Source organism: Copadichromis virginalis, linkage group LG13 (genome assembly GCF_057382275.1).
Source record: "Copadichromis virginalis isolate Kocher_CV1m ecotype Utaka linkage group LG13, C_Virginalis_male_GT1.1, whole genome shotgun sequence".
NCBI classification, from domain to species: Eukaryota; Metazoa; Chordata; class Actinopteri; order Cichliformes; family Cichlidae; genus Copadichromis; species Copadichromis virginalis.
The window spans coordinates 9,297,588-9,322,239 of NC_140630.1; the positions used below are offsets into that span (position 1 = coordinate 9,297,588).

General features: G+C 39.1%; 1 protein-coding gene across 4 annotated transcripts in view; it reads left to right on the top strand.

Annotated features, from left to right (window-relative positions):
* The window catches only part of kcnq5a (potassium voltage-gated channel, KQT-like subfamily, member 5a), a 126,141-nt gene that overhangs the window by 93,198 nt on the left and 8,291 nt on the right, over positions 1 to 24,652 (top strand). For 2 of the 4 annotated variants that reach the window (XM_085477153.1, XM_085477155.1), the window contains exons 3-11: positions 2,730 to 2,856; positions 3,422 to 3,597; positions 4,769 to 4,894; positions 6,155 to 6,265; positions 6,423 to 6,518; positions 10,346 to 10,440; positions 12,341 to 12,367; positions 20,156 to 20,397; positions 21,636 to 21,744. In XM_085477153.1, the coding sequence (XP_085333279.1) occupies positions 2,730 to 2,856; positions 3,422 to 3,597; positions 4,769 to 4,894; positions 6,155 to 6,265; positions 6,423 to 6,518; positions 10,346 to 10,440; positions 12,341 to 12,367; positions 20,156 to 20,397; positions 21,636 to 21,744 (1,109 nt within the window). Of the gene's footprint in view, positions 1 to 2,729; positions 2,857 to 3,421; positions 3,598 to 4,768; positions 4,895 to 6,154; positions 6,266 to 6,422; positions 6,519 to 10,022; positions 10,212 to 10,345; positions 10,441 to 12,340; positions 12,368 to 18,012; positions 18,067 to 20,155; positions 20,398 to 21,635; positions 21,745 to 24,652 lie in introns of all 4 variants that reach the window. The other 2 variants (XM_085477156.1, XM_085477154.1) reach the window with 2 other exon arrangements.

The window sequence follows — 24,652 nt, forward strand, 5'->3', positions numbered from 1 at the left end:
AAACTCCTCAAGATGGGTGGTGACCATGGTGGCCATTTAGAAGTCGGCCATCTTGGATACAACTTTTGTTTTTTCAATAGGAAGAGGGCCATGTGACACATCAAACTTATTGGTAATGTCACAAGAAAAACAATGGTGTGCTTGGTTTCAACGTAACTTTATTCTTTCATGAGTTATTTACAAGTTTCTGACCACTTATAAAATGTGTTCAATGTGCTGCCCATTGTGTTGGATTGTCAATGCAACCCTCTTCTCCCACTCTTCACACACTGAAAACAACACCACAGGAGAAATGCCAGCACAGGCATCCAGTATCCGTAGTTTCAGGTGCTGCACATCTCGTATCTTCACACCATAGACAATTGCCTTCAGATGAACCCAAAGATAAAAGTCTAAGGGGGTCAGATCGGGAGACCTTGGGGGCCGTTCAACTGGCCCACGACGACCAATCCACTTTCCAGGAAACTGTTCATCTATGCTCGGACCTGGCACCCATAATGTGGTGGTGCACCATCTTGCTGGAAAAACTCAGGGAACGTGCCAGCTTCAGTGCATAAAGAGGGAAACACATCATCATGTAGCAATTTCAAATATCCAGTGGCCTTGAGGTTTCCATTGATGAAGAATGGGCCCACTATCGTTGTACCTCATATACCACACCAAACCATCACTTTTGTTGGTCCAACAGTCTTGGAGGGATCCATCCAATGTGGGTTAGTGTCAGACCAATAGCGGTGGTTTTGTTTGTTAGGTTCACCATTCACATAAAAGTTTGCCTCATAACTGAACAAAATCTTCTGCGTGAACTGAGGGTCCTGTTCCAATTTTTGTTTTGCCCATTCTGCAAATTCTGTGCGCCAATCTGGGTCATCCTCGTTGAGATGCTGCAGTAGCTGGAGTTTGTAAGGGTGCCATTTGTGAGTAGCTAATATCCGCTAAAGGGATGTTCGACTAATGCCACTCTCCAGTGACATGCGGCGAGTGCTACGCTGTGGGCTCTTGCTGAAGGAAGCTAGGACAGCCACTGATGTTTCTTCATTAGTGACAGTTTTTCTTGCGTCCAGTTTCACGAAACTTAGCAAGCAGTTTGCTGACTGTAGCATGGGAGATGGGTGGTCTCGTAGAGTGTCTTGCGTTGAAATCTGCTGCAATGACCCAGTTACTATGTTCACCAGATATCAACACAATTTCGATCCATTCCTCACGTGTTAACCTCTTCGACATGTCAATGGCTGTGAACAAAGAGAAACTTGTAAATAACTCATGAAAGAATAAAGTTACATTGAAACCAAGAACACCATTGTTTTTCTTGTGACATTACCAATAAGTTTGATGAGTCACATGGCCCTCTTCTTATTGAATTGAAGTTGTATGCAAGATGGCCGACTTCTAAATGGCCACCATGGTCACCACCCATCTTGAGGAGTTTGCCCCCTCACATATACTAATGTGCCAAAAACAGGACTTTAATATCACCAACCATTCCCATGTTATTACGGTGTATCCATATAAATGGCCCACCCTGTATGTTGAAAAAAGTGTTTGGCCACACCTCTTAATCTTTGAATTCAATTGTTTACAGTCCCAAAGGTGATTAGAATCACACACCTAGCAATGCAGTCTGCCTTTACAAAAATTTTTGAAAGAATGGATCTTTTAAAAGAGCTCAGTATTGGAGCATGGTACTGTAATAAGATATTAATAATCAGATCAATAATAATCAGTTTGTGAAGGTTCCTCCCTCCTAGATATTCCACGATCAAATGAAATGGTATAATTGCAAAGTTAAAGCCTTGATGGAACCAGGGCAACTCGGCCATGAAGTTACAGAGCAGGGTCGCCAAGTCCCAATGCTCTGAAGACTCATTAACTGGAAATTTCAAAACCTCTGGCATTTACAGCAACACAAAAAATGCACTAGGAGCATCATATCATGGGTTTCCATGGCTGAGCATCTCCTGTAGCATTAATGTGGACATGGACCAGTACATTGGCCACATTCTCCAAAGTAAAGTTTATATTTTCAAAGAATTGTTATAATTGTGGCTAATTATCAGCATGAAAACAAGTATTTTGAAAACAAATATTTTGGCAGGCTTTAGTCCAGCTGTTAGTCGCTTATCTGGAAAAAACAAAAAACAAAAAACGAAGCACTGTAGACTTTAAACAGGCTTTCCCTGTTATGATGAGTCAAAGTATCTGCAGTAAAGTTGTCTTTCTTATTACAGACATCTTTACTACCAAAGCAAGAAAAGCACAAGTTTAGCCATTAACCGTGTTAATGGCCTTGTAACACTGAATTATCACTGTAAGTCTGAATAGTGAATCAGTCTGCATTATGGGGAAAAAAACAAACAAACAAGGGCCTGGCTCACCTTAATGGTAAACAGTCATTAACAATGTTGTTAACTGCACCTTTTCTTTTCCTGTCAGGAACATCAACTTGTTTCATGTAGTGACTTTAAATTACCCTCATTAAAATGCATAAATATACAGTGATTATAGTGTAAGTGATGATTTTTTTTTTTTTTTACAGATTTACCTTTTTGACTTTTTGAAAAAAGCTATTGAAAGAATAACTTTTTAAGTCTATCTTTATGATGCTACGAGGTTCAAGCGTGAACTATTGTGTGTGCGTCCTGCGAGAGTTTGTGATGATTGTGGTGTTTGACTATTTTTATGATGCTACAAGGTTCAAGTGTGTGAATTATTGTGTATGCATCCTGCAGGAGTTTGTGATGATTGTAGTGTTTGGCCTGGAGTACATCATCCGAATATGGAGTGCTGGCTGTTGTTGCCGCTATCGAGGCTGGCAGGGACGTCTCCGCTTTGCCAGAAAACCGTTTTGTGTCATAGGTAGGTCTGTGTGAAGATGTTGCTATGTAACTGTACAATTTATGGATGCAGCCATTCACAACTCCAAACAGTTTAATTGTGTTTGTATAGCGTTCTTTTAATATCTTCCCTGTGATGTTACATATAGTTTCTTATATAAACAGGTTCATAAGTAGGAAGTTATACTTTTGTTGCAACAATGTTGATAAAACTTGTCTTCCCTTAGTTACTACAGGTACAGTTACCACTGTCACAGCTATGGGTAGAACATAAAAACACACATTTTTAAAAGACTGCAGTTCTCAGTTCTTACTTTGGTGTTCAAGCAAGGAAGACGTCAATATTCTCAGGAAATTCAGTGAGACAAAATACGTATGATATCTTAAAGCTGTAGATTTAATGACAAACAAAGACTTATGTAAACATGTAAATAAAAGGAAAACAACAGCTTCTAGCGAATAAGTAGCTGTTTTAAAGGTGACGGATGGCAGGTTGGATGGATTTAGAAAGTAGGTGAGTCAACCACAGTTCCTGTTACTAATATTGTGAAACCCATGACCTTTAATTTCCCTCTTTTACTCCCCAGACATCATCGTACTTATCGCCTCAGTTGCTGTGGTTTCAGCTGGTAGCCAGGGTAACATCTTTGCCACATCTGCGCTGCGTAGCCTTCGCTTCCTTCAGATCCTGCGCATGGTGCGCATGGACCGTAGGGGAGGGACCTGGAAACTGCTTGGATCTGTAGTTTACGCACATAGTAAGGTAGGGCTTTTTTTAACAGTCATTTCAGGAGTCTATCTACAACTAAACATATAGAGAGGTGTTTGGATCTGTGTGTGTTTGTCTAGATCACTAGGTGGCCTGATTTTGTAGGTTTGCTAATGGTGTGTGTTGCTACATTTGCTAACAACCCACCTCTTTTATTGTGTATTACAAATCACTGTTGTATGTTAATTAAACGAATATAGTATACAAAATGTAATTAATCATCTAAATTATTTCAAATACAGAAATAAACCTATGACTGTTTCTGCGGCTGAAGTGGAGCTGGCTTTAAACTACTTTGTATCAGACTTACTGGAATGACTGTTTACACAAACCTTAACTTAAAAGCTTGAAAGCATTAAGTAACTTTAGCTGTCAAAGAAGTCTAAAATGTGACTGGACATTTTACTTGCTCGTTCTACTGCTGAGCTGCTCTTTGGACTGGCCCCAGTACCTACTCCAATAAAGCTGCAGTCTCACCTGCTTAAAAGGGCAGCAGAGCAGTTCGTCAGGGCCACTTTTGATTTAATGTGAGCAGCCTGTCGCCATTTCCGTAAACCTTGTTAAAAAAAAAAAAAATCATTTCAAAGCCAACATCCTTCTGTAAGACTTGAAACTTGCAGTGAGATTTTACATCAGCAAACTGAGCTAATTGGAAACTGTCACATTTATTTAAAATAGCATCAATGCAATGTTGTTGAGTTGTTATATGGCACCTGACAATCTGTTAGTGCTAGTTTTTAATCACCATTTTCACAGGTACTTTATAAAGTATGCTATTACTGTTCTGATTGATATATTATATGCAGATGTAATTTCTTTTATTTGCCAGTTGCATGTACTCCTGATATTGTGACCATCCGTCTTGTTTATGCATTTATGTTCATATTTATTTTGTACTGTATTCACTGTTGGTGCAGTGAACTTTAAATTGACCAAATTTTCAATGAAAAATATAGTTTTTTTTCTCCATACCACAAACCAAGTTGAAAAGTGGGGAAAAGATAATAATGTTACTTATTGACTTATGTGGAGTGGTGAAAATCTCAATAGGGAGCGATTATATTCAAAAGAAAAAATCAATCAATATCTTTCACCATGTTTGCAGCACAAGGTTAGAAATCATCTTTATGAAAATATAAAGATCTTTTATCTGTATTTCTTGCAGGAGCTGGTGACTGCCTGGTATATAGGGTTTCTGGTGTTGATCTTCTCCTCCTTCTTGGTCTATCTGGTGGAGAAAGAATTCAACAAGGAGTTTGCCACCTACGCTGATGCTCTGTGGTGGGGCACGGTGAGCACATGGAGATGCACACTAACCTGGCACACGGCATGCTGTAAAACACAGCCGGTTAAAATTATTTTAGTCCTGTTTGTGACATCCTGAAGTCTCAGCTAAAATAACCATAACTTAATTGAATGACAGCTGAATCATTTGTATTAACTCTTAAAATGAACTCTTAACTCTTAAAATATTCCAAACCCATCATAATTTTTTCACATGCAAAAAATAAAGAAAACTTTTGTCGCTCTGATCTTGCAGCAGTGACATATTTCTTTTCATAGTTTGTCTGTGACCTTAATGACACCTGCAATACAAAAACAAGGAAGAATGGTCTTTAAATTCACACTTGGCTGGCTATACCGCACTGTTTCCTCCTTTGAAAATATGGACACAGACAACACACAAACAAGAAACGGCCCAATCAATAAAGTCAATTTTCTCCTGCGGCCAGGTGCGACTGGCCTATTCGGCTTGTGGGAATGACACATGCTGCGACCTTGGAGAAGATTCTGTCTGGTAGACACTAAAAACTGTAGTATTATACTTGCTAAAAGCTCAAGTTTAGATACATTTAATTTTAAGGTGAAAAAACAGAGATCCAGAAGCCAGTTTCACAGATTTAGAACCTGCATTTCACACAGCTTTCGAAATGCTGAGGATATTTTCCTTCACACTGATTAATCTTTTATTCCCTGGTTGGAAAAATATGAACATTTGGGAGATGCACAGCGTGCCATTCAGCAGATGTTGGTGTTCTTTAATTCTGTTTAATAAGTGCATTTGAGAAATTTGTTTGAAAGTAATTAACTCTTGTCTTTACCGGTTATTGAAGATTATAAAAATTATTAATATCACTTATATTTGGAAATTCATTTGAAATGAAGTTTAACAAATAATACTATAGCCATGTAGATAGGAATGTGGTACCTTGAAGGCAAGATGTTTTTGTTAAATGTAATAAAATAATGTGAACTGCTTCTGTGCACTTTTCAGTCTTTGTAAGAATATCAGTTAAATTTGAGGAAGTAAAACCAAAAAGCAGACAGTACATAAACGTGCACATCTCAGTCTCTACTTGTACTTGTATGCTTTTACAATACTGTGAATGTGATGCATGCTTTGATGTTCATATCTGTTGTGTATATGAAAGCGTTGAGTCTCTTTTATTTCAGCGTGCAAAAATATAATTTCCTTCATCCTGTGAGTTAAATTGTATAAATAAAATGATGTTGGCTATGATTATTTGAGTAGTGTCCTCTGAACTTTCAGATCACCCTTACAACTATTGGCTACGGTGACAAGACCCCACAGACGTGGACGGGGCGGTTATTATCAGCGTGTTTTGCTCTGCTGGGGATCTCCTTCTTTGCCCTGCCAGCTGTGAGTAAAACATCGTGGCGCAATGACTGATTACACTTTCTGTATTTCTTCAAAATAATCTGTACATATTACACAAATAAGAGCAGGTGCTTTTTTTCTCTATGGTGAATTTTCTTCAAGTTTAAACTCAGTGTGTGTCTTTGTTTTCTCCACATAGGGCATCCTAGGTTCAGGCTTTGCCCTGAAGGTGCAGGAGCAGCATCGACAAAAGCACTTTGAAAAAAGGAGGAACCCAGCTGCCAGCCTCATCCAGGTAGATACTCAGACATGCAGAGAACAAACACACCTCACCTCAACTGATGTTTTTTTTCAGTAGAAGCAGCTGAGTACCAGTGTGAATAGAAAAAAAAATTCCCTTTATGTGAAAATGTTCATGGATTTGTGCGTAGTTCACGTCCGTTTTGCCTGTTTTTAAATAAAAGCATGAGTGTGTCCACTCTTTACCCTTTGTTGAAGTGCAGGTGTGCATCACTTCTATTACTGTAGGGGTGTTTTATTAAGAGCGTACTTAATGTGAGTGTGTGTGTGTATGTGTGTATTATGCTCTTCTCGGCCTTGTCAAGGTGTAGTTGGTGATGACTAACAGTGTGTGAGGCACACTGCCGACTCTCAGGTCCAACTGCAACACACACTGCTGGGATTTATGAGCCGTTTCCATGGCGATCATTCCCTGGGCGGACGCTCCTTCAAACTATCACTTATTGTAATAGACAAGACCAGCTGCATTGCTTGCTAATGAACAATAAATATCTGCTGTGGAGTGTGTTCCCTGAAGTGCGCAGCTAAATGTGTGTGTGTCTCTTTTTTGCATGTATTTGTGAGACTGCATGTGTTTGTTTTTGTGTAGGCGTTTGTCTGTTCTGTCTACCTTCTCCTATCTTACGAACTACCTTGCACTACTTTCTGAAATTTTCCGGTCAGTAATAGAATCCAAACTCGAACGTCTGAGTCTCACGCTGCTGTTTCGAATGTTGTTCTAATCTGTATCAGTTATGATAATATGATAGTATCAAGTTCGCCAACTGTTAGACACAGCTAGACAAAAACTTCCTCACACTTTAAATCCAAAACTCTACTGCTGACCCAGTTTTAAAATTGCATATTTGGAAGTGGAAATCTGGAAATCTAAATTGTTACCCAAACTGTCTGTCATCATTTGCATCTGTTTCTTAATGAAGGGGTTTCTAGACTGTCATAGTAGCCTGACAAGATCTTTCCCTTTCCAAGGATATCTACAAATGCGGCCAAGAAGTCTTGCATTTTCTTCCCTCATTGTCCCATATCCGCTGTCAGTCGTTTGACGAAGCAACCGAGCGATCATTGTCATGCTTGTAAAGAACTATCTCATAGTAATGTAAATATGTCAATCAAACTAAACCAAAGGAAATCTAAAGCATACAAACAATGGAAACTAAACTTCACTGTTGGTCACATGCAGCAGTCTGGTCTTAATATCAACCTGATAGCTCAGGGAATGCCGTTGTAATTTCTTTATGTTCTAAATAGAGCATATGTCGGTGCATATCATGTGTTTTAGTGAATAATTAATGGTAACATTAAGATACAATTTCTTAGATACTTTGCCATCTGTTTGACAGCATCTTCCTGATGAAAATAAATGAGTAAATAATTTATACATAGCATTATGGATCCACTTTATTCTCACTGTATGCGCACACATGGTATGGGTGCTTTTCCCTTCCAAATAAGTAGTCGGATGATATGGGTAAAGTTTTCATAAATATTTATATGAATAATTCATTAAATCAAACCAATGTTTTGTCTGATCTCCTTGTTATGTATAAATATCTGTTGTTAGCATAGACGAAATCCAGTTGGAACCCAACTGATCCTTAATAACCCACTAAGTGAACAATTAATCCAGTGTGTTGGTCTTGTTCCTCTTTTACTGGCTGTGTATCAAGTATCTGGTCACTGTCTGTTATCTGCCAAGTTCATAACATTTTCCTCAACAGGTAAAAGGAAACTTGGAAGCACCTGTGAAGTGTTAAATATGTGGACGGCGTCATTACTCTGTCGCTTCACTCCCCTCATCTCACGCAGCTCTCCCTGCTTTTAATCGCTATTTTCTGTGTGTGCATAACAGAATATTACTACTGTCCTCAAGCCTTCACAGCTGGTCAATTCGAAATTTCAACATCTGTCATGGTCGTTTTGCCAAATAACTTTTTGTGTAATTTTCAGAACAAGATTGAATCTATAAATGATAAAAAAAACTGTCCACATAATAATCAGCAGCCAAAACTGACTAGCGTTTGGCAGGTGGTCAGTGTTAATTTTCCATCCTGTCTGTGTGAAGTGTTTATATTTGGGTTTTCCAAGTCATGTCTGAAATCTTGTAACCATACCTGGCAATTTTGAGGAGGCTGAGTCAGCTGCAAGTAAATTATGGTTGACGATGTAAAGGAAGCAACCTTTAAAAGATAGGTGGCACACAGCTTGTGGCCTCATCAGTTATTACTTTTGAATTAGGTTCACTGTTAATCTGGCATAGAAGACTGTATGACCGGCTCAGTTAAATAAGATGATGTATAAAGAGTACTTTGTGTCCATCACTGGCTCTGACAAACACCCTAAACACACTGATGTCTCATCCTGCCCCACTGTTACAACTTGCTGATAACTTTACCAGCAAACACGCGATTTCCATAGATAAATTTAAACAGTCTGTTGCACTTAATATTTCTCCTGCACTGAATTTAGAAGGTGTCCTAATCTTTTAGTTTAGCCTAAATGCTAAACTAAAAGCACATATATTTTGTAGACATAGATATATACATGAAAACTTGATGATTTTTAAGTTTTGTTTTTTGTTTTTTCTGCTGTTATTTCAATTATATTTGCATGTTCGAAATAAAATTATATCTATCTATCTAAATGCCAAGAAGCCTCCACACTCTTTGTATGAGGCGGCTGTGTCTCCTTGTCACTTCCATCTGCCAGCAATAAACTGATAAATGCCTTAGAGCAGATGTTTGTGTGAAAGTATTACGACGGGTTAAAGAAACCCAAATGTTTTTTAAAAGCTGCTGAAATTAAAAAAAAATAAATACAGGAATGACTGAACCTTTATAAAGACCATATTAAAAGCAAAAATAGGAAAACTGAGAGTCAACATGCTTATGTAGGTAGAAGGCACATTTCTCACTGATAGGTCAAATACAATCTGGTATATTCCTCCAAGGTAGGCCTCCAAGATATTTTTAATTTTATTATATTTCTTAGGCCAGCTAGCATTAGATTTCCTACAGCTAATAGCCATATGGTGCTAAAATAATCCTTTGATATTGTGAAATCCAGCAAACCTGATGCTTTTTGTTAGCATTTCAGCCCATGTTTGCATTTTATACAGATAGGTTTTAGACATATATAACAGATTGCACTCTGTCTCTGTAGTTTAGCATTGCTTTGACAAAAGTTTAAAAACTCCTTGCCTAAGTAGAAGTTAATATGGAATAGCATTAGAACACTGGTTTCACACTTTTGTTCATATCTTTGAGAAACTATGTCAAATTAACTACAGTGACTGTAAATGACACAATTTACTCTTCATGTCTGTACGGACAACCTCCACAATATCTGCCAGGTGGTTACAGGCTTTTAAACTGGAAGTTACGTTTTCACATAAACCTCAGTCTATTTTTCCTCACCAAGTTTGTGTCATTTCTGTGTGTTCGTGCGTGTGCACATGTGAATGTGTTTGTGTCTTGTCCATCTCTGCTCCTCCCCCACCCAGGCAGCTTGGCGTATGTACTCCACCGACGGTGCTCGTCCCTACCTCAGAGCCACCTGGCACCACTACCAAAGCGCTCTCCCCCCCCTCAGGCATGTATCCCCTCCACCAGCACCACCACCATCACTGCCCCACCTCCCTTCAACATCCCCCAACCGCACCGCATCAACACTCCCCCCGAAAACTAATCAGGTTTTTCTTTTTCCCTCCTCACTTTTCTTCTCTCACTTCCTACCCAACCTATATGATCCTCCCTCACCCCTTTTTTGCTCCGTTTATTGTTCGATTTATCATTACTTTATTTATCCTGTTGACTCTGCACGTAGTGTGTCTGGCGTAGTTATGCTGCTGATGAGAACTCGGTTTCCATTGCTACCTGGAAGCCTCATTTGAAGGCGTTGCATACCTGCAGCCCCGCCAAGTAGGTAACAACTTACAGACTTACAATCATGGCCTCTGCTGCTCAGCCCTCCTTCTCATCTTTTCCTCCTCACCTGGTGTGTGTTCACCTCCTCTGGTGTAACCTTGGCTGCTGTTTCATTGCATAACTCATTGTTATGAATCATTGTAACGTTCTTTTTTTCATAAGCATACCAAACTCTGGAATGTTTTGCTGATGGCATAACTTTCACTATCCTCAGATTCACACATAAGATTTGTCAAATCTTATGTGTGCAACATATATGGTTGCTGATGTGTTTTGTTAACAGTTTGTCTGATGATTGAGTACATTTTGTAAATATTTAGTGCTGAAAATGCCTGCCAGACAGGTTAAAAGAAAATGCAGGCAAAGGTCATTTCAACATTAAAAAGAAAGAAAGTACTTTTTAAATTTTTTGGACTGTAGCACAAATTTAACAGATGCCAAAGATTATGAGATGCCATTAATTCAAATTCTAGCTGACTTGATGTTTAATTAAACTATGAATTCAGCCTGGGTAAAATTAGCACATTACTTTCAGCAAGTCAGACAGAAATATTGAGCTGGCATGAATATGAGTGAGTTTTGCGATGTACTAATATTTGTTTTGTCCTGCATTTTTGAAGCTGTGCCAGTATACAACCAGTCTTGTGGGGGGGGGAAAAGGTTCCACACGACTGTATGCAATCCTGTTAAAAAAAAAGTACACCCCATGATTCAGAGAACCACCTTCAGAAACAGTAACTTAAGTTAATCATTTTCTATTCACATCTGCCTCTCACATGTTTTTCAGAATTTTTCAGTTTGTGAGGTTTGTGGACATTTGTTTAAAAATCCTTCAGGTGACAGTTGTTGGGATTTGGCGCTATGTGAATTGAATCATTCATTCACGTTGAAGTGTGGACTTTGACTGCACCTTGATTGTTTTCTATTTCATAGATTTACTTTGTGCTTGGCATCATTGCACTGGTGCGTGTCCCAGTTTAGGGTAAGCTTTATCTGTCAGACAGATATCCTCATGTTTCACTCAAGAATACTTTGGTATACTTTATGGTCAACTCAATGAGTGCAAGTTGCCATGGTCACTATCATGCTTGACAGTTGGTACGACGTATTTGTGGTAATATGCTGTTTGATTATTGCAAACATGGCACTTCGCATTATGGCCAAACAGCTCCACTTTAGCCTAGTCTTTCCAAATTAAATTGTTTAAGTCTTTTGGTTTGTTAAGATGCAACTTTGCAAAGCTAAACCATGGTGTTGTAATGTTTTCACAGAGAAGAGGCTTTCCTCTGGCAACACTTTAAATAAGCCATAGATTTTTAGCTGTTTTTTGTAACTTAACATGCTTACTGAGGCCTGTAGAGTCTGACATGTAGCTCTTTTTTGTGCGTATTTTTGCTGATCATTGCAGGGTCTAACTCTGCGCTGAATTTGCTTTGAAATCTACTCTTGAGAAGATTGTGGCATTGTGTTAACATGTAGCTGAATGATCCAGATCAGGAAACTGCCAAAATACTTCTTTTATAGAGGTGGTCACACTTACTGATGATCAGTTAGTCACATGCACCTGGCTGCTACTTATCCTCTTAGTTACTGTAGAAGCAGTGAGGGTGTACTTTGTTTTTTCTCAGGACTTCATAGAGTCCTAAAAAACCATGACTGTACTTTTCTGATTTCCATGTCTATCCTTTACCTAACATTTAGCCTTGTGGTGCATGGCTGCTTGCATGTGATGAAAGTAATTAAACCATTGGACTCAAATTTATTTCCTTTTGCCTCCTTTTGGCTTGATGCTTCCCATATCCATTAATGGCAACATCTTTACAATCCTCATTTAATCTGCTGGGTTACTGATTTCTCTCCCTTTTTCTCCTCTTTTCCCCACTAACCCTTAAAGGAAAGAGCAGGGCGAGGCTACTTACAGGTTTGTATGACTCTCAGCTCATACTGACAAAGACACAAACACGTAAACAACTTAACATGTGATACAATTGTTCGATTATTTAGACGATTGTTTAATGACTTACACATTTTATAGACTGATTTCTGCTCTTATCTGGATTAGCTGGTTGTTTACTCCAGTCTTAGTTCGTTTGTCATTTGATTGTGTTGACAAATAAGAAATGGATGGTTTTTTTTGTTTAGTGACATTTATTGCAGATTGCAGCTGACATCAAAGGGCAGAGACAAAAGGCTCAGTTTCTTGGTTTCTTTATTGATTTATGGAATGACTGAACCCTTATTTGCCCTCACATTACTTAACAGAATCTAGCCATAGTTTTGATTTGACATATGCTAAATGTACAATATTGCCCAGATGAATTGGAGAGGAGAAAAACTGTTCAAAAAGAGAGAGGCTGTGCTGCAGTGTTATGATACAACATAAAAAGGGTAATGAGCAATAGTGGACAGTTAATGATTATCAAGGCTGATTTGTTCTGATAAAAGAAAACCAGATGTGCAGTGTCACCCTTTACTTATTTTCACTGTTAGGAAATTCTGCTAATATATTGCAGTTCATTGATTTGAACTAAAACAGTGACATAATTAAGAGGTCACAAATGAGACTAGCACTCAACCCAACAATATGAAATTTCCCCTTGTGGGACTAATAAAGATATATCAATTCAATTCAAACAACAACAGACACTGAAATTCCTCAGGGTGAGGATATATACTTAGCAAATTTGAAATAGACTGAATGACAGGTTTCGAAACACACACACACAATCTTGTTTTCATTTCTTAGTCGGAACATCTTATTGCCATAATGCTTTCCCCTACCTGCATACCCTAACCATCAGAAATGAATGCCTAACTCTAACCTAACCATAACCTAATTGTAACCATGACACTATGGTTTTTCTCAAATGCTAAAACACATTTCAAATGTTTCCACCATGTTCCCCAATGTCTAAACACAACACCCTTTTCTAAAGCTACATAAACACAACCACACCTTTCCACTGCAAAACTCAAACTTTCACACCAAAAGAGCAGCTTGAAGCTTTCAAAAATGTAAACAATATACACATCATTACACACTACAGCAAAACAATTGAAAACACAATGCTCAATTTGTGAGAAGGTTCTTTGTTTCATAATTACATATTTTTAGAAACCATACAGTAACGGATCGTCATAGATCTCTGCAGAGGATTAGGCATTTAGATTTGTGAGTTTCATATGAAGAGTATAAATCTATAGAAAATCCTGCATGTACGTACACTACTGTAACACAAAAACAGAATCTATTGCAAACAACAATACTCCTGAAAACATGATCAGGGTGTGAAGTTAGTCACACCACACACACCACAATCACTGTGCGGCATCATGTCGCTGTGCTGCATCGGGCCACATCACCTCATCCACATCGCAGGCTATATTGTCTCTTGCTAGGCACCGCGGGAAAAACGCCCTGGAATGGCAAATCCATCCTTGGAAGGCCTCCGCTGGGATGTCAACACAGGCCAGCTCCATTGCCCTTAGGTTCTCTCTTGTGTATGGTTGTCTGTCATAAACCTTCCATCTCCACGATGAGAAGAACTCCTCTATACGGTTCAGGAAAGGGGAGTAGGGTGGCAGACAGACGTTTAAAAAGTGGTCACTGTTGGTGGTGAACCACTCTCTGATTTGGTTTGTTCTGTGGAAGCGGACATTGTCCCAAATGATCACATAAATGTGATGTGCGGGCCCAGGATGGTCTTGTTGGCGGTCCAGGAGGATGTCTTTTAGCTCTTCTAGGAAGGTGAGGAGACGTTGGGTGTTGTAAGACCCAAGGACAGCATGCCGGTGGACACGCCCCTCCAAACCCATGGCCGCACAAAGGGTAATATTACCCCCCGTTGGCCAGGGACCTCAGTGATGGCTCTTTGGCCAATGATGTTACGGCCTCTTTGCCTTTGTTTCTGCAGGTTGAAGCCAGCCTCATCCAGGAAGAGGTACTCATGAGGTCTGGTCATCACGTCCAACTGTAATATCCTCTGTGAAAATGTGAAAGTGCACAGGTGTTCAGAACAACAGTCAATCAGGTAGCACAGTATTGTCCAGAAGTAATGTAGGCCACTGAGCAACACAGTATGTCCACTAACTGTACTGTGAACATGGATACTTACTTGCACATACTCGTAACGTAGGTCTTTGTGTCGCGCAGAGTTGCGCTCAAAGGGAACCCTATAGACCTGCTTCATCCGCGTCTTTTTGCACCAGACAACTCGGTCTATTGTGGCCAAGCTGACATCGTCAATGCTCTCAAAGTTGACATTATCGGCAATGACTTTGTCTCTGATCTCCCGGAGTCTGATGAGGTTGTTCCCACGAACCATATCCACAATGAGGGTTTCTTGTGCTGCTGTAAATATGGCAACCCTCCCACCTCTATGTGGCATTCTTTCAACTCTAAAGAAAGAAACATGTGTTGTCAATTGGCATGTGTTACAATACAGTCACAACTGATTTGAAACCAATAGACTACTTTCACAGGTTTGTAAAACTTTATTGTGACAAAGAAAGCAAACGAGTACAATACCTGTTGTGTTGTCTGAATGCCCTGATAATGGTGGCCACGGTGAACCTACTCAGGTTCGGACGGACTCTTAGTCCTGCTTCAGCCATTGTCATGCCATGGACAATGACACGGTCAATGACTGTTGCTCGCATCTCGTCCGTAATGATGGTGCGAGGTTGTCTTGCACTCCCTCCTGGACGTTCTCCTCTCCCATGTTGGCCTCCTCCTCTTTCTTGTTGGCCTGCTCCTCTTCCTCGTTGGCCTGCTCCTCTTCCTCGTTGGCCTGCTCCTCTTCTTCCAGGGCCAGCTCTTCTCCCTCCTCTGCATCGACTTCCTCTTCCCTGACTCTGCCTACATCCATTGTGTGTTTGGAATCTTCGGCATACTGTGCACTCTGAACTTGCTTTTATACATGTGGTCACAGCATTAGCAACAGGTGTCTTCAATTTTGAGTCGTTGTGTGTAATGAATGACGCCAGGTCTGTTCATTGTGTTCAAATATTGCTGACTGTGGCAAGCATGTTGCATCACATGAGCTTTCATTTGAGAAGATGAGCAGAGTTCTTTTGCAACTTGTGTTTTAGCAAGGCAAGATGTGTTTAGATTTATGACGACGGAGGATTGTGTTCTGTGACTTGTGTCTTCATGTGACATGTGTTTATGATATTGGTAAATGATGGCTAGATTTAGTAAATGTGTTTAGACAACCGGTCATTTGGTTTAGAGCAGGGGTGGGCAATTCCAGGCCTCGAGGGCCGGTGTCCTGCAGGTTTTAGATCTCACCTTGGGTCAACACACCTGAATCACATGATTAGTTCGTTACCAGGCCTCTGGAGAACTTCAGGACATGTTGAGGAGCTAATTTAGCCATTTAAATCAGCTGTGTTGGTTCAAGGACACATCTAAAACTTGCAGGGACACCGGCCCTCGAGGCCTGGAGTTGCCCACCCCTGGTTTAGAGGATTGGCTTTTGTGTTTTAGCATTTGAGAACAACTGTAAAACCACATTTTGAGTCTCAAAAATGCCTTCAAACTCATGGGGACGTGCATTTTGTCCCCATAAGGGACTGTTGGTCCCCACAAGTGTAGTAGTATTCAAGTTTTGGTCCCCATAAAGATATGTAAACATGGTACACACACACACACACACACATACAGACATGCAGGCACACATGTGGTGCAGAGACTGTGCAGAATTTAAAAGTCAGGTAGGCAGAAGTGTGGTAATGGAGACAATTTTTTAATTATGAGCAATTGCTCAGCAAACAAGTGCTACTTTCAAACAATCTTGTGAAACAACAGAATGCTTTTTCTTTCAATTTTTTTTACCTCAATTTTCTATCTCAGTTCATAAACTGTGATGGTGATTGTCTTTGCCGTGTGTCTGCGTGTGTGTGTGTGTGTGTGTGTGTGTGTGTGTGTGTGTGTGTGTGTGTGTGTGTGTGTGTGTGTGTGTGTGTGCATATGAACGCACACCCTTCTTCAAACACAGGAGCCTGTACCATGTCTGTACCATGACGCACATTTTCCATTGGGATTGTATTTATATAACTCATCAAACACAAGTCTAGAAGAGACAGACCAAAGTTGAAAAAGAGGGAGGAGAGGGGAGATAGAGGATTTCAGAGAGGGGAAAAAGACAGAAAGATTTGTGAGTTTAATTATGCTAGTATAATTTTTACAGTGCAGCACTTCTTTGGCAACATTTGGGGACCTTATGTTGAGACAGCAGCTTTTTAAGGCATTTACACTTAAAACACCACCACACATACGTATATAAAAAAAACAGTTTACACTCTCAGTCAAACACACAAGCAAATGTGCTTCTCATCCTTAAACAAAATAGCATTTAATTAGGCTTTGTTGCTTTCACAACAACATTAATTCCCCAGAAATCCTTCTGTTTAAAAGACTGTGTTTAATTAGGTTTTCCTTTCTTAGAAACAATTTACACTCGTTTAATCATAATTATGCACACTTTTATGACACTGCTTCTCTTCTAAATGTTCTCCTCCACCAAGGGAACTCATAACACTCTCTGTTATTAGTGGTTTTACAGACTGCCAACTGTGGCTGTTTGGCGGCGTTAGGTGCCGTGGTAAACGGCTGGTGGTTTTTGTTTAAGCAGACTTGTAAACACCAGCAGTAGTAAACATTAGGCGCACCACAAAGTGCTACAGCAGGCATCATGCTGAGCATAAGTGTGCTGGATATTGGCAGTGAAAAGAAACATGAAATAAAGATTAACGGCGGTTTAATCATTAGGTTATGCGTATAGACAGGTGTGTGTGAGAGTGTGTGTGTGTGTGTGTTCATACCTCCATGTGCAGTGAAGTATAACTCAATCCCACTGATAGTAGTAGGTAGACTTCCAAAGAATTTGTCTTTTTTCTAACATTTCCTTTGTCTATTTTTAACCAGAGAACTATTTCTCATCATTTAAGTGTGAAATTATATCTCTAGCCGACTCACCTCCTTCCTGATAAGAAAACATTTCTTTGCAATGACACTGTTCATGTGAAAATATTTATTTATTCCACAACACTGTTGAAAAACCAGCATTCACTTCAAACTGGGCCAAATAAACTGGCAAGCATGGCAGCTTTTCATTTAAAGTTTTAGACAACGGAGGAGAGGAGACAGAACATATGGATTTGGTTTGCTTGTATTGGATGCAGTATTTGCACATAGATTCAGTTGGACATACTTTGTACTAATAAACTGTCAGTTTAAATTCTGATAAATGTCCAGTCTGACTCCAGCTCTGCAGCTCAGGGATCCAACAACAATGGCACCGACAGGAAATTTGTTGGATTTGTACTGTAAATATGTTTGTCTTCCCAAAAGTGAGGGAAAACTGAGTACAGGTGGTTATACCCATTCCCATCCCTCTTTGAATTATATCCCCTGCCCCTGTGTTTGCTGTGCATCAATATTGACTGTAGAGAATTTCTCCACTGTGAGCTGAAATCTGCTCCAGGTTTAATATCCTCCCTTATTTATCCCTTTCTTCTCCATCCCTTTCCCTCCATTTCATTCATCTGTCCCTTGTGCTCTAGTAAGGGTCTAAGTAATGGAAGGCTCTTCAGAAGGTATTCTCGGAAATATAGGAGGTACCTACAGTACTACCCAGCATCCTCTCTGCCCTGCCCTTAGCCCTTAGAGTAACTTGTGAGAATGAATGACTAATGGCATGGAGGAGAACAAAGAGAACCCCACTTAACTGCCTTCTTACAGTGCTTCCTTACCCGGTTATTTTTTTATCCCATAAAGGAATTTGTCTCTTTGACTATTGCTGCCTGCTGCCTGTCTATCCCAAACAAGTCTTTGTTACTGCATTAAAAATTAAAGGGAATTCCACCTAAAGTCATTGCAGAAGTAGACTTTGTTTTACAAGGTACTATTTTCAAAAGCAATACCAATTTTTTTTTTCCTTAATATGATTAAGGAAAAAAATTGCAGCAGTAAACAAATTGCATGTTGAAACCCCTTTTGTTCTTAAAAGGATTCAATAAACTGACATTATGGCATGCTGCTTGTCACGACTCTTTCCTAATTTGATTTCATTTAATTGCAAATTATGGATATTTATACTAGTTTCTCAGGGAGACACTTTAATAAAATAAGGAAATCATGGATCTGGGCTTGTTATCCTAAATTATCTCTCAACAGCATATATGTAGCTCTTCTATATTTACTGTTAACGTCACTGTTACATTACTGCTGTACCTCCCATTTAAATCATTATGCCAATCAATGATGGAAACTATGATAACACAAAAAGATCTATTTCTCTCCAACTATTTGTCTCAGTCCACAATATTGGATTTTTATTTCTGTTTATTAATAACAGTACGTGTATAATATCACATCGTTACTGTATTGCTCAGTGATAATTTATAGTTTTAGCTTGTGCATTGCAGCACTGAATTGTGTTGCTACACAAGTAAGAGAAAGGAATGGTAATATTGCACAGGTCTGTAAGTTTCAAGAAACAATAGTAGATAAATTGGTAAATTGATCACTGAATCTCAGGTGAGATACTGTGGTCTGAACAAAAAGATGATTTTTTTTGGCATGGAAATTGTGCTGGAGCTTTGCATCTCTCTCATCGATCGGCTGCATTGCATGCTGATCAATTTGCCCAAGAAGCATACAGTAATAGTTTGCTGCAGTGCATCTCATTGATTTTGAACTTTCTGCATACCCAGCAGCCCCTTAAAGGTTTCCAAAGATGTGAACATTATGTCATGAATTTCATTTTTGTTTGTCATTTTTAAATGTTTGTGATATCATTAGGTATTTATTTAGCCTGACAAAAATTGGGGTGATAGAGGAAGACCAAGTTTGTTTGATTTAATAGAAATAAAAGTGAAAATGTGATCATAAATAACTACATTAAACAGTTATATGCTTCAAAAAACCTCATTAATGATTAACCTTTTGATACGGGTTTTAGTAGACTTACCTGTGACTATTAATTACCATGCTGGAAGCGATTTGGCAACAACATTCGTCTTGGAAAAATCTTGTTCTTTTTGCAAGTAAAGAAAATAAAATCTAAATTAAGATTTTGTCCAAAAACATAAAAGATCAAGCACCATCTAGAAATTTTAGAGGCTTTTTCTCAATAATGGTGTCATTTGTTTAATGTCGATTAAAAATGACCGTGGTGATGACGGTAATGTTACTATGCTTCAGCTGCGAATGACGATTACAACACCTCAGGATCACTGAGGGTTTGTTTTTGGTGGCTTGGTAGGCAGTCTGGCACTGTTCTGGTGTTTTGGGCATGTCAGTTGGATGGATGATGTTTGGTCTAAAGGAAAAGACAGAACAGTGCCCTTTGTCTGAGCTCTGAACTCTTCTCACTCTCTGAGGGGAAATAGGTGTTGACAGCATCCCCTTTTTGTCTCTCTCCTAGTGTCTCTCTCTGAACCCCAATCTGTGTCACACATAAGCTCTTTCTTTGTCACTTCAATCCTTAACTCACATTCTTCACTTTTTCCTCTCTATATCTGATCATTCTTTCTGTCCCTCCTACCCCCCCCCCGTGTCTTTTGTCTCGCACATCTTTCCTACTTTCCTACTATATTACCTCTTTCCTTTCTACTGATATGAATGTTTCTCACCATATCCGCTGTCATCTTCTCTGCTCCTCTGCTATTTTCTCTCTCTCTTGTCTTCTCTCCCTCCATGCAGTCAGAAGTTGAGCTTTAAGGAACGGGTCCGCATGGCGAGCCCTCGTGGTCAGAGTATGAAGAGTCGGCAGACGTCCATGAATGACCGCCAACGCTGTTCCCCTGGCAACGAGATGGTGGGCAGCACAGAACTGATGGGCGGCAGCCCTGCCAAAGTGCAGAAGAGCTGGAGCTTCAATGATCGGACCCGGTTTAGGCCGTCTCTGAGGTTGAAGAGCCAGCCTCGTACAGCTGTCCCAGATGGTGAGCTTGTAATGTTACTGTAACCAACCAAACCAATATCTGACAAATGACACTTTCAGAGAAATATGGAAGAAATATGGGAGTATATGTAAAATGCCCTGTGGAGTTACACCTTTCAAGACATTACCTTAAATATAACCCAAAAAAGTTAAGTAAAATAAATTCAACAGTATTGTAGCACGTTTGAAAACCCAGTTATCTTACCCCTAAATTTGTGAAGTAGTTCGAGATATGTTTTGGATCACTGCCCTGCCTCCTTTCAGGTTCAGTCTTTTAACTGACTGTGTGACATTTGCACTCAGACTTATATGATTAGAAGAGATTTAGTGGAATCCATTCTTCCAAGTTTCTATGCCATCGTTCCTGTGCCAAGGTTGTTCATTTCCTCAAACAAACATTTTGCCCTGTGGTTAATTATAGTTTGGTAAAAATTTGGTTAAGGAAATCCATACATTACAATTCATTGTTAATATAGCTGATTATTTGTTATTGCTATGTCCAGTTTAATTTGTTGTCATTTTTTGCCAATTTTATGTTGCCAACTTTGTGGTAACCATTTATGATGGTCGCATCCTGTTCTAACAAGCAGAGCAAAGCAAAGTCCATAAAGACATGGATGAGCGAGTTTGGTGTGGAAGAACTTGGCTGGCCTGCACAGAGTCCTGACCACAACCTGACTGAATTACAAGCCAGGGTTTCTCATCCACCCACACCCAAGTTTGTGAATGTGATAGCTCGAGAACAAAGCAGCATAGCAGCTTCAAATTTATACCACAGGTGTATCTGTTAAAAATTTTGGACAAGTTCGAATCTCAGTGACCTTGACCTTTAGATTAAGTTCAGAGGTCAAGTTTTCTGAAAATCTTGTGAATGCTATAACTTGAGGTTCCATAGAATTTTGAAATTGATGATTTTATAATGCTTATTTAGTCCTCTTCAGGTCCACATCTCCCACTCTAATTGTTATCGGTAGTATCAAGGATATACACCCTCCTCTTCCATCTTATATCGCGGAGGTGGCAAAAATATGTCAGTTTCTTTGTTCCTGTCTTAAATATCCCAAACACAATATAGATTTTCACCTCCTAAAAGTCAAAATAGTATCATTCGGAAACATTCTCACAGACTCTTTTCTCTTCCAGCTTGCAGAAAGTTGCAAAAGGTTTTTGAGTTTCAAGACTGCAGATGCTTTCAGCAGAGCAACATTTATTGATGACTCAACACTCTGTTTCTTTCAGTGGACACAGGCATGACCACAGAGGAATCCTTTGATGAGCGAGGGTGCCACTGCGATGTTACTGTGGAGGATCTATCAGCACCTCTCAAGGCTGTCATCAGAGCTGTCAGGTGAGGTCCTGCTCCAAATAAACTTTATGAGTGCTTTATGAGGTAATCAAAATCAACCCCAAATCACCAAACTGCTTGAAGACTTTGGGCAAGCAATTCTTTTTTGAAGAAGAAAGAACCAGCAAAAACACATTCAGATGCTAATATGCAGTCACACTCAAGAAGATTTTATTGAATTTTCTTACAATGTCGAAAATAGGGAGTACTATTACGAAAATAAGACAGATAGGGAGGTCACTTCTGCAGTTAGCTTTCCAAAATCGTGCTTTTATCCATTATCCTCTTCACTCACATTAGGTGCCAAAACTCAGTCACGTCTCACTTTTCACAGCTTTTGTTTTCATTTGTTGTTTAACACTTTAGATATATAATTGCTTTTTAGAGAACTGGATGGCAAGATTGATAAAATAAATCACATATTTTGGTAAATGTGAAGATGATAACTCCCGAGCTCCACCCACTTGTTGTCTTGCTGTCTAGTTAAAAAATGGCAACAAAATTACAATTTCAAATTTAGGCCTTTTTTAAAAGCAGTGCACAAACCATCTGTGGTGTCAGGTGGGCTACCTTTATCTTCTATCATATACTCTTAACCCTGAAACTACAACTATTTCTAAGCTCTAGTTCAAAGCAGCAATAATGGAAACATCATTTTGTTAGGGGTAGGAGATTGCAGTGATGTTGCACGTCGCACATTTGGATCCCTGGGTATAATATAATTCCATTTTTTGAGATGTCTTTGTGACTCTGCAGTATACATGAGTCTTAGTGCGTTAGAATCAGCTGTGTCAGTGTCACCATAGATAATGGTCCTTACAAAGTCAGGATTAGGAGGCAGTGACAGCTGCATGTTTGTAAGGAAAGAGGATCTCACAGATTTCCTTTTGGGACCTTTGTGCTTTTCTCTTTAGCTTTTTTTTACATGTTACTTTCACTGTCATCTGTTGGTTAGGCTTAGGCACTGAAAACTAAATTCAGTAAAAGATTGGGGTTTGGTTTAAAATATGCTCCTGGCAAACCTGCTGATGAGTTGGGAGTGACAGCCCCATCTCACTAATGCCATAAGAGCACAACCCACCAAAAGGACACCTTCTGACTTAATAAGCCACGTAAGCTTTTAACAAAACAGCTTTAATTGAGGCCTTGGGGATGAGAACGGTCTGAACCAATTCAACAAAACCATGAAACTCTGATTAGTCTAATATATGCACTTTAAAGAGCAGCCAACAGACAAATAGCTAGCTAAATTACAGGCTGCAATATATTATACCAGTGGTTCTTAAACTGTGGGGCGTAGAGTCTTTGGTTGGTTGCAGAACCTCTGCAGGTGGGGAACAGAAAACCAGGTGAAAAATAGGAAGTTAAATATAAGTGAAGAGAAAATGCAATTTATAATTGCCAGTTAACTTAACCAGCAGAGAAGCTGAGGGACGCTGGGGTAGCTGGAGAGAAGCAGTACAGGTACAAGGACAACATGCAAAGATCTAACCCTGTGCCAAATAATTCTGAAGCACTAGAAAATAAATCAGAAAGTCTAAACCTAACAGAAATATTTGATTAAACTACGAATAGAGCAGAACGCTGAAACTCTTTATATACTACCACATGCACTTCAAAGACCCGCCAGCAGACCAACAGTCAACTAATTAGTAGACTTCAGAATATTATACCAGTAGTTCTCAGAAGCAGGCATAGGAAAAAATCAAGTTCAAATCGAATGTTAAGCAATTTCAGGGAAAATCAATTAGTAGGGATTTGGTGATGCTATTTGGCTGACCCTTACTTAAGCTGTATTTTTTTTTTTTTTTTTTTTTTTTGCTGTTGATGAAAAAGTGGCAAATGAGCTCTTTTTGGCTTCTGAAGCAAGACATGCCAGAAAATGTTCCTGCAGTTTCTTGCACAGAAGCACCAGGTTTCCAAAGTCTACACTTGGTGTGTAACAAGCTGCTGGTGCTGAAACTGTAACGGTAATAATAACTAAAATTAAAGAGGATGATGTTATTAGTATTTTTCTTTGCTAAATGCTAAATTGTACTAATTTTAACAATTATGCAAGTGAGAATATTTTCCAAAATGCTAAATTAGTCCTTTTAATCAGACTAACTAAAGTGTTTGTGCTAATAATAAAACCCATTATTTATAATTGGTTATAAAAGATAATGGTTTATTGAAATGAAGTTTGAGATTACCCTTTATCAGCAATCCAACTAAATTGTTGAGTAGATTTATTGTCTACTTTTACATATATGTCCTGCATGTTGGAACTAATAATACTGCTATTGATCACATATTTATTTTTTATCTTAGTAGTTTTACCTCTCCTGTGCTCTCTAAAGTCAAGAGTTTCTTCCCAATCAACTGGTAATGTGACAGCACTGACCCGTATTTATGACTGCTATAGTGCATGAATATAGTGTGTAGATGTGTTCTAGCTGAGCCTGCTCTCTTTCACTGGCACCGGCACCCTGTGAACAAGTGTTTATCCTACTAGCACCAGATGACTCTCTCACTCCACCGCTTCTTCTCACCTTTTTTCATTGTGCAAATGTCTAATTTCATATATGAATGAAGTATTTTTTAAATGGCCTACTTAGCTGTAGTTTCTATATTTTCTATGGTTTACTAAGAATTAAAATTTTGCTGCCTCAATTTTATAGATCATGAATTCGATTGTTTCCATATAATAAAGAGACAGATTGTTGACGAGGTAAAAACTGGATAAATTCAGCATTTAAAAACCATTAAAACAATTTACATTTATCAGCTTTTTAAGGCAGGGGTTCAATAATAGTTCAGTAATAAAAAGACAATGAATCATGTGTGAAAACCTGAAACCCCTGGCATGCCCTTAATAAAAGCTCTGAATTATTGATACAAGATAAAAAGCCAAATTATGATTTTCAGTTTT